The 11,116-nt window shown below is 50.0% G+C and overlaps 1 protein-coding gene across 1 annotated transcript; it reads left to right on the forward strand.

Moving 5' to 3' along the window:
- Window positions 1–4,168: 4,168 nt before the first annotated feature.
- Window positions 4,169–10,443, forward strand: NCLIV_018010 (hypothetical protein; the record flags this gene model as incomplete). The annotated part of the gene is made up of 9 exons (XM_003881994.1): window positions 4,169–4,697; window positions 5,690–5,774; window positions 6,504–6,640; window positions 7,250–7,485; window positions 8,037–8,153; window positions 8,620–8,704; window positions 9,253–9,327; window positions 9,827–9,927; window positions 10,384–10,443. The coding sequence occupies 9 exons, from the start codon at window positions 4,169–4,171 to the stop codon at window positions 10,441–10,443; spliced, it is 1,425 nt and encodes a 474-aa protein (XP_003882043.1).
- Window positions 10,444–11,116: the final 673 nt, after the last annotated feature.

Genomic DNA, 11,116 nt, shown 5'->3' on the forward strand with positions numbered 1-11,116 from the left:
GAAACGGCGGCACACAGGCAGGAGCGACAGACTGGACGGAGTCGTGGAGCCGCGACGTGAAAAGAGACGGAGAAAGGGGAAGTCACAGTTCGGCAAGGCCTTTGGATTTGAAGAGTGAACGGCACATGGCGGTTGCTTTTTTCAAGAAATAGGCATGCGATGATGTGCATCGTGGAAGAAGAGAGAGGCGATTTGCCACGACAGCAAACACATGTTAGGACGAGGTCCTCGATCTCCGTACACAGGCATATCTAGTAACACGCGTTCTGTCTCCCTGAAGAAGAAAGGGAACTCGTGTTCACTTTTGGGAATGCTGTGTTGAAGGGGGGACAGGATACACGAAAATTACTCGCGTTAAAAATCCAGAGGTCTGACACTGTGCGAGAGAGGCGCCTCTTGTTTCTTCCCGCCTGGTCTCCAGCTCCGGCGATGTCGTGGGCGGCTAGATAGGGGGGGGGGTGAGAGTGACTTGCTTTTAAAATCGCCGAGAAGACAAAGCGACCGCGAAGAAAGGGAATCCAAGCAGGCAGACAGAAAGGACAACCAGGCCACCAGCGTAAGCCCACGAAGAGCGCACGGGAAGATATTTTGCTCGGTTTGTTGCCGAACCCTTCGCGCACCCCGAGACGAGGGGAAAAACGACATCTACAGATCTACTGATAGATCTACACGTGTGACGGTAATTTCCCCCCAACGGTTTCCATCTTTTTTGACTTACACAGGCTTGGGAAAGTGCCGATAACCCCCTCTTTTTGTCCCTTTTTCACAGTACCTGGCGAGAGACGGTCGACAAGCCGTGGCATGACTGGGCCCGGGTAAAGTGGGAAGTCACCTCGTGCGCAGGACGCCAGGCCGGCAAAAAGAGGAGGATAAACCCGATCCAAACGAAGATAAGGTCCAACAGATGAGGAAAAGGCAAAGAACGTCTTCTGCTGGCAAGATCCTACACACGCGGAAACCACAGATACAGCACTCTCGTGGGGCTCGCAGATCTCTCGCCGAAAATGCTCGACGGTTCACACGAGCATCTCAACCGCGGTCCTCCGGGTTTTCTACGTGGAGGGCGAGAATGAAGCGACACACAAAGAAGGAGAGTGGAAACAGAAGAGAGACCAAAAGAAAGGAGAGAGAAAGGAACCAACCGGCTCTTTGCCCCGTGTCCAGTGACGGGAAGAATCTGATGTTCCCTGGGCCCGGCACCTGAAACTCCTGACACGGCTTCTCGCTGCCCATAAAAAAGGCGATCGTCCGCAGTAAGCATCTCTGCTGGAGCATCACTGCTCTTTTCTAGAACAATGTGAGACGAGACAAACACGGTTTCGAGTTTTTACGCAAACAGCTTTAACGGACGCAGCAATACAATCAGCGGGGACCACATGCGTGAGGTTAAACAGGAGGCCGCGTCTCACAGGGGAAAACCGATGAGCCTCAACGCTTCCGTGCCATGAGAGACATGCGAGGCTCTTTTTCCACGTCACTCTTCTCCAGTCGTCCCTCCCTTCTCTAAACTACACATATACTTCTATTATAGAGGTGGGAGGGTTCTGGACAGGCGCTTCTCGCCCTCCTCTGTACTCTCCGCGTTGTCTCCCCTGCTCTCTGTACTCCCCATTTGCATTGCTGTGCACATGCACGTCTCACACTCTGGACACTGGCCAATCGGTATGCATGCATCTATACATGCATATACACGCATGCTGTTGTATATATGTGGACTCTCCAGAGTGGAGTGTCCTCCACAGATGTGTACATATAATGCACATGGATATGTTAGCAATACACATATATGCAGACGCACATGTTAGTAATACACATATATGCAGCTGCAGATGTTAGTAATACACATGTGTGCACCTGCAGATGTTAGTAATCCACATATATGCACATACATATGTTAGTAATACACAAATATGCAGCTGCAGATGTTAGTAATACACATGTGTGCACCTGCAGATGTTAGTAATCCACATATATGCACATACATATGTTAGTAATACACAAATATGCAGCTGCAGATGTTAGTAATACACATGTGTGCACCTGCAGATGTTAGTAATCCACATATATGCACATACATATGTTAGTAATACACATATATGCACAGGCATGTTAGTAATGTACATATATTCAATTTGGCAGTATCAGGTGACGTTGCGATCTCCTCATTGCGGACAGGTTGATGGAGAACAACCCTCGGTGACACGTTTCGTTTCACTGCTCGCTAAGACACCGCTGTTTCCTCGGTCGTTCTCACGAGGTGGGGATCCCTGCGATGGGTCTCTGCCTTTATTCTGGAGCCCCGTAGTACTTTCAGTCTGCCCGTCGGGGGACAGGAACGGGGGACTCAAATGAACCCGAGTCTGGTCCTTTTGTGCTTAGATCATTCATCCAGAAGCTAGAAAGAAGACTTGAGGCGACAACGTGTTCCATGGTTCCGCTGCTACAACCGATTTGAGTTCACACCCCCCGCAGAAGATCCAACAAAGACACAAGTACCAAGGAAGTTAATAGAACAACGTATGCTGCAAATACCTAATACAGGAAGACCTCCAGTTAAACAATCATTAGCCTTTGGATATAAAACCATCAAACCACGGTACTCAGTGGAGGGTACATTGTCCAACAACCTTTGTACTTCCGTCACCTAACCTCGCAAAGGGCGCCAACCATCTCAACCTCTGCTGTGCCGTTAGGTACATGCATATCAGAAATATAAGCACATGGAGAGTTTTCCATGTGCCTGAGGAACTTATGGCCTTTTCAGAGGTGCTCTTCGTGAAAGTAAAGCCGCTCGCCTTCCCACTGAGTCGTGAATTCACTCTGAGGGGGCGCGTGTGGTAACGGGCGAAAGCAAACACACGTTAAACAGAGCGCACGCGTGTATCTCTCTCTCTCTATACGTATATACATAAAAGTCTGGATGTACAGACACGCATGCATCTATTTCCGCGCATGTATATACACTGTATCAATGCTGGATTGTAGGAAGCCCATATAAATTCGCTTAACCGTAAAGACTCCCTCTCACTTTAGACAGGGTTTTACCTTGTCTCGCCGCGTCGTTCACAGCGTGTTCACCAACCGTATACAAGGTACATCCCTATGCACATGAATGTGCACAATCAAACATAAATGTACATATATATATATATATATATCTTCCTCGTGGTGCTGGAGAATACTGTTACCACTGAATTCGAGACCTAGTGTGAGGCAGAATTGTCCTGCAGTGGCATGGCCGTGATGAGGTTCCGGGCCCATTTTTCTTTGCGCGAACTCGCCGAAGCGAGCTCTCTTTCGCGAGTTTGAGCGACGACTTTTCTCTCAAAACCAGGGAATGTCGCGTTGGGAAATTCCCGCAACTTCCCACTGAACTTTGTTCCTTCTCCTTTTTCCCCCTGTGCCTTTGTTTTTTTTTGCGGACGGTCCGAGCTGCCACACTGCTGGGGGGTTGGATGTGCGACTTGAATCGCTCTGGCCCGGAGCTCGATTTTTCCCTTGTGGTCGTGCCTCAATTTCCTCCCCTTGTTCGACAAGGAACTGGCCAGCTTTTGCGCAGGAAGGAAGAGAAACTCAAACCCTCTAGAAAGATTTTGTCTCTCGGACAAAGCGTCACTATTTTCGTTAGATCCGTGAACATCGAGACGAGGGAGAAGATCCGAGAGCGATATACCCCCCTTTGAGAGAGAATCGATAACCGAGGGAGACATGAAACCCATCTGACTTCCAAAGTTCTTTTCACCAGACACCAGCTGTCGCGCGTTGTTTTTTGTCTATCGCAGTCTCCTCGCTCTTTCTTCACTGTTGCGCTCTGCCGTTTATCAATCCGTCCTTTGTTGCTACGACCCCCTCCGTCACCAGCCGTTCTTTGGGGCGGACTGGCGCTTCTCTGTCTTTTCTTCCTCTCCCTCTTTTCTCCGCTTTTTCTGTCTCCCAGTCGATCTCAGTGCCACTGCCTCCTCAGTCTGCCTCCTGCTCAGGGAGTTTCCGTGGTTTTTTCCCCATCCCAACGAGGCTCCGTCCTCGATTTTCTTCCTTCCCTTTCGTCTCACCCCCCCGTGTCGACCGTCTTCCGGGCGGCAGATCTCTCTCCGCCGTCATATCCCACCATTTCGTTATCTCCTCCCTCTCCTTGTCGCCTCACTTCTTGTTCTCCACCGTCGCCGAGATGCTCCTCCCGCCGTACCCTTTTCCGCTGGAGCATGTTTCTTGCTCGGCGCCCGTGTTCGATGTTTGCTTTCACCCAAAAAGGCAAATCCTGGCAACTGCGCTCGTGTCCGGAGAAGTCGAAGTTCACGAACTTCCCACCGCCGACGAGGTCAGTGCCCACCTCGAAGCGAGGCACGCTCAGCGCATGCGTCAACGGGAGATCGAGCGGGAGCGAAGGCGACAGGAGCGAGAAGAGAGAAGAGAGGCGAAGCGCAGATTGCAGGCCGAGAAGGGAGAAGAGGAAACACGGGGAGCGGTAAAGACGGAGGACGCAGACAGCGCTGGAGAGAATGAACCAGAAGACGCTTCGTTCGACTCAGCCGGGAGCAGCTTGTCAGACGCGTCGTCAGAAGACGATTCGAGCGATGAAGAAGACATGAAACGAAAGTTTTTGAGCGAAGATCTAAAGACTGTCGACACAAAGGTGATGACCATGAAAAAACACAAAAAAGGATGCCGCGCCGTACGCTTCTCCGCCGACGGCTCACGTAAGAACTTTAATCTCAAAAGCTTCCTGGCCGTGTCAGGTCGTTGCTACCTCTGCGGACCTGCAACGACTCTCCCGTGGAGCAACATGAGCCCGAGAAGAAAACCTCGCTTCGTGTCCCAGTGTCCTTCCGTGTCGCCGTTTCTTGGGCTCTGTGTCTCCGTTTCTTGGGCTCTTTTTCTGTCTCCGTTTCTTGTGCTCGGTGTCCCCTGTTCCCTGCTGGAGAACTGCGTACACTATGCGATGTGGAGGGAAACGCTTTGCCTGCCGGTCGTTCGTCTCGACCTCGTCTCGGTTCTACTCTCCAGCCTCTGCACGGCACATACCGCCGCTTTGCTCGGGCCCTCTCAGGCTCCTTGCGAATACGCGCCAGGTCGTACGAGTCTCATCGGGACGCCCGCATGCCGAGAGAGGCAAAGAGCGGTTCCTGCACACGCCGAAATATACATGCATATTCATGTACATAAGCGTGTATTTGTGTACGGAGATATAAATCAATACTCTTTTTTCGGGTGAACAGCGCGGAACGAATGAGACAAACCTGTGGTCGTACGAGTTGGTGGATCTCAAGTCATGTACATAAATTCATATATTTTCATGAATATATATATATATATATATATATATATATATATATATATATATATATATGTACTTACACATATGCATGAACGTCATACGTACGCATATGTATATATGTATATGCCGACATATGCATACCTGTATATACTATAAAGTATGTATGCGGGCAGGGAGAACGTGACTGTGATTGAACGCGAACCGTCGTAGCGTGCCGGTGCTTCTTCGGGGTCCTTGAAGAGAGCCGATGTTACTTGGATGTAAAAATACCTTTTGCTCGATTGATAACTGAACCTTTGCCCCGCGAATCGCCGCATCGTGAGTTCGGTGACTCTTTTTGATCGCAGATCTACTCTTCCCCGCTTGCCGTAGATGCGTTATACTTTCTTCGTTCCATGTTTGCTTTCTTCGCAGGACTGTATTCTGCATCAACTGATGGCCGATGCATTATAAGTGACGCGGAGAGGGGGAGCACCGTATGGAGGAATCTGAAACAGAGGTGCGTCCGGCAGCCCGTTTTTGTCCTTTGGAAGTTCCTCGCGAACGTCCGCCGACAGGGATTGAAAGGCGCATTTACGTATGGGAGGCAGGGGCGGCGTTCTGGACGTTGCACGCCTCGTTTCCTCTCGTGTCGTTTTTTCTGTAAAAACCTGCCATCGCTGAGCCTCTCCAGTCCACTGCCCAAGGACAAGACCACAGCCGCGACAACCGACCCGCTATAGCACTCCGGCTCTGTTAGGCGGTTGCGTTTTGCTGGTTAGATGCAGGGTAACCTACGTTAAGCATTTGCAAAAATGCAGAGCTAAACTGTATTCATGTGTATCTCTCCGGACGTTTACATTTATCGTCGATTAGGTAACTGTGCAGTAGATTGCTCATGTACGTCTCACATACCTGGCAATTTGTATCTATCTGTGCTTTCGATGTCCGTCGATAGGAAAGGGTATAGATGCACGGACGTGCATATCTGTCTGTCTATCATCGCGTCGATCTATATGTCTATCTTGCTTCATAGATATCTGTCTATCTTCATCTACCTCTTTTTATGTGGAAACAGATTTGTGTGTCACGGGTTTCGCTGCTCCGCGATTTCTCTGTCTTTATAGTTCCGGCCCCTGGTTGCTGTCTGTGGATCACCAAGGCGCTTCCGGTTTTTTGTCTCCAGCATTTGCGCACATCTCGTTTCGTCCACCCCTATATATTGACTGCGACGTGCATGGTTGTGTAGGGACGCTGTGAACGCTCTGTGCATCTTAACTCCCCGCGTCTTTGCTGCTGGAGATGACGGTGGCGCAGTCACGTTGTGGGATGATCGACAGGAGATGCCTGCAGGTCGCATGAAGGACCACGACGATTTTGTTTCAGGTTCGTTCTCCGTGCTGTTCCAGCTCAGCTGTCTCTGGGTTTTCCCACCAGTGAAGGCAGGGCGCAGTTGCTCGCTTCCAAAGAGCATTCTCTGGTGCTGACACGGAGTTAGGTCTTCGGTGACGCGCACGGCCCCCGTTTTTAGAGGGCGTTGCAGGTTTACGCGTTTCACACCACTTCTGGCACATCCGATCCAGCACAAAGCGGGGGCGTGTCTTGCGTCTTTTCACCTTCTCGCAGTCCGCTTGCCGGTGATGTCTCCTACGGGTTCTAGCCGAAACTGTTCATCTTTGTTTTTCTTCCTCCATATTTGAAAACCTCTCTCTTGTTTCACTTTGCGTGTCCAACGGCTGGATGCGGGTACATCTCCATTTTTGTCTTTGGTTTTGAGGCGCCCTTTCTTTATAGCCTCAGAGGGATGCAAATCTCCTCCCCTACATTGTGGAGGTTGGCATTCACGTGTGGTGTTTACGCGTTTTTCCGGCTCCTGGAGGCTGCGTGACGCTCGCTTCACGCGGTGGTGGTGCCTCGTAGACGGGGCACATTCCAACGCGTCCTTACGATTCCAACTGTCGAGACTTGCTGGCGCGACTGTGTTGTCTTTCCCAGACTTGACTGCAGCGTGGATCTCGCCTTCCGCCTCGCGTGCGGCTCCTCAGAACCACAGAACGAAGAAGAGAAACGCGGAACGGAGTGAAGACCCTGAAAGCAACTCTCACAGCATGCCCACACATCTCCTCGCGACAGGCGGGGACATGTTGGCCGTCTTCGATTTGCGAAAAAAATCGCTTCTTGCCCGCAGCGATCCTCTCGAGGAAGACCTCCACTGTGTCGAAGTCATGCGGGTGCGCAGGTGCATGCGGAACGCAGAAGTTTCCCACGGCGTCCTTTCCTTTCGGCGACAGGTTCTCTGTCTTCGCCGGAAGCAGAGAAACGTAACTTTCTTCCTCCGATACATATATAGATATGGATATATATGGATATGTATCCTTGGACACCTACATCGACTCATGTACATATATATATATATATGACTATGGCTATCTTCATATAGATATAAAAGATATATATGCAATACATCTTTTTGTTTAGATGTTTTTCTCTGGCATCTTATGAACGAAACACGGAAAGTCGGGTGTATGTAGGTGTGCAAAGGTACGTAAATGTATTCACACCTATATGTTGTCCTATGCATTGTATATAATGTGTTTTCCTGATGTATGTATTTATCGCTTCAGGGTGGAGGTGACTGTATGTCTTGGTCAGCGTTGTTGAAAACAGGGAGACGGCTTCTTCCTCGTTCGCTTTTTTTTCTCGTACTCAACCTCGAAGAAGATCGACGGTTGCCGTTGCGATCTTCATACCCTTCTTTCCCGCCTTTTCTGTTGCTCGTTAGGACGGGAACAAGGCAGTTTGCGGATGCCAAGACGGCACCGTCAGCATCTTCAGTTGGGGCGACTTCGGTGATTTGAACGACCGGCTGACAGGCCACCCCCAGTCTATCGATTCGATGGTAATTCCCACAACCGTTTTCCTTGCAAATTCTGCCTTGATCAGGATCGAAAGGTTTATGCCACGCAGTTCTCGTCTCTGTTCTGGCTAGCTGAACCGACCTCCAAATGCATGTCTCTACAGGTGGTGTATCACATGTGCATCAGCCTGTCCCCTGGTTGCCCGCATGCACTTCTGTGCTTGCCCTCGAGTCTTCCGGTTGCGTTATTCATCGCGATTACTGACCTGTCTCTGTCTAGGCTTCTTCTCTAGCCCTAGGTGGTGGCAACGATGTTCCAGGTTTGATTTGAGGACCGTCTCGTCGTCAATTTTTCTTTCGCTCATGTCTACACCTGCGAATCTGCATTTCAGTTAGTCGAGCTGCGGTTCGCATTGATCGCACTCGACACCTTTGCGGAGTCTGCATTCATCTATTTCTTGTTAGCTGCATGCGCCTGAGTTGATTTCGTTTCTCTCGACCTTTGTAGGTGAAGCTCGACGAGAATACCCTTATTACAGGCTGCGCCGACGGCTGTATCCGAATGGTCAGCTTGCTACCCAACCAAATCCTCGGTAAGTGGGAAAGTGCACGTCCGTCGTTCCGTATCATGTACAGTGATAACATCTGGTCAGATATATCCATGGCTACATACGCATTTAAAAATACATTTGCATAGACTCATTGCAGTCGTATATCTGTGTAGAGCAAATGGTGAGGGACTATCGCCTTAGCGTTGTGTGTAGCGGTGTATGCATCACTCGATCTCGCGAGGTGTCGAACCTAGCTGTGGGTGCATCAGCCGATCTGTCAAGTTCTTTTCGTGTTTCTCTGCTTTGATTTGCCTCGGTCTTTTCTGTGGGACACCGGCCGTCTCTTGTTTCTGCATCAGCGTTCAACTTTCGGCATTTTACCTTCTTACCTCCCTTCACTGCAGACTCACATGGCAACCCGTGTCCGTTTTGTACTTTTCAAGGAGACGGCGAGCCTCGTCTCGCCGTCTCGTTGTTCTGACGCGTTACAGCTCCTTGCTGCGGGAGACGCCTCATAACGCAAAGTGCATCCGCGTCATTCTTTCCTGCTTTTTGCCGGTATTTGTTCTCCGCGTTTGCTCCGTCCGCAGGCATCCTCGGCGAACACGCTACGGGGCACTCGGCAGTCGAGCGTCTCGCCCTCAGTGGGGATAAAACGCTGCTCGGTAGGAGATGAAGACTTCCTCTCAAGGAAAATATAAGAACCGAGCTGTGGAACCTTCGTTGAAGACAGGACTTGCAAACACTCCAGGGGATTGCGTAGATCTCGCTACACGTTGTTGCTTGCATTTCCAAGTCCCCACTCCTTCTCTCTGCCCCTGTACATAGATGCATGCGATAGTGTGCGTGCGGTGTATCTGTGGTGGCACGCAGACGTGTGGCTGCATTGAAAAGAACAACGCGCTGGGCATTTTGGGAGACTCACGGCGGCTTTCTACCACACAGGGTTGCCGAACTGATGTAGATGAGTAACTGCAAGAGTCTCTGTTTACCTTCTTGGGTCTTTTGTTTCTCTGCGTTTGTGTTTCGGTGTCCGTTCCTTCTGGGGCTCTGGTGTTCGCGTCTCCTTGGTATCGCGTCAGCGTTCTCGTTTTGCCCGTAGCAGGTTGTTCGATGTTTTCTTTCTCTTTCGCGTGCATGTGTTTGCCGATGCGCTTCCTTCAGCAAGTTGTTCGTACGACTCCACAGTCTGCGTTTTCCAGCTCGAACGAGGGAAGCAAATCGAGACCGAGCGCAGCGACGGTTCTCTGCGTCCCACCAAGAAGGTCAGTGCAGTTCCTTTTCTTTCCATGTTGAAGCTGTCAGAGGCCCCGGCTTCTGTATCGCGGGAAGGGTGTTCAGGTTTTCGCATAAGCAGAACGTACACCTATTCAGAAAAAGGAGGTGATACCTGTGAGTGACTTGTCTGTCTCTGCATGGGGCCGTATACCTGTATCTATCCATTAATCAATCTATCTGTATGTATGCATGTATTGGGGGACGTGTTTGAACGTGTTTTCCTGAGCTCATATATCTCTATGTTCATTTATATACGGATATCCTTAAATACATGTATATGTGGACATACAACTACATGTGATTTATATTACGTGATATGGACAGATTGCTTGCAGATCTGTGTATATGCAGGCCGTTTTCGAGGAGAGACAAATTTGTGTAAGGCTTCAAGCCTAGCTTGGGTTTCAAGGGGAAGCGTTTCTTTGTTTTCTCTCCCTTCGCAGACCAAGCAGAAGAAAGTTGTTGATTTGCGGAAAGATCGGGACTTCTTCGACGATCTGTGACGCGTGTCGTGGCCACCAAGACGCGAAACGGTTTACATTCGAAGAAAACTCGAGTTAATGGCACTGAACCGACGTTGGCATCCCCATGCCCTCGCATCGCCGGCTCAGCCCTATCGGATGAGGCTTGTTTTCATCTTTTCGGGAGTCACCTTGTCACGTTTTGCCTCTCGGATTCTCTCCTGCTTTTGTCACCCCTTCAACGTCTCGTCGGCTGCAGAAGAGTGCTTGCAGTCTTCTCGATTTGCCGCTTGTCTTGCTCTTCCATTAGGGACAGTCTGTGTCCTCTCAATCCTTTTCCCGGCGGTCTCCACAGATCCATTGTCCGTCGGTGTTCTTCTCATATTTGTCTGTGTCCCTCTTTCGTCTTCCGTTTGTCTTCCTGCAGTGCTAGAAATGCCCGAGACATCTACTAGGGCGCGTATCCCTAAACGCACACAATCACACTCCGTGGATCCCTCCTCGTTCCTCATAAATTATGACACACCCGCCAGCTGATATGCATACAGAGGCTTATAGGTATGTGTAGTCTGGATCTAGAGTCTCCGGCAAACGCATTGGGTACAAGATAAAAGAAAAAAGGATGCACTGAAGGCTGCCAACCTGATTCCCTGAAACGGAGCCGCATGTCTGCTAAATAAAAGGGGAATCAGAGCCACATGTCTGCTAAATAAAA

This window comes from Neospora caninum, chromosome VI (assembly GCF_000208865.1).
Source record: "Neospora caninum Liverpool complete genome, chromosome VI".
NCBI classification, from domain to species: domain Eukaryota; phylum Apicomplexa; class Conoidasida; order Eucoccidiorida; family Sarcocystidae; genus Neospora; species Neospora caninum.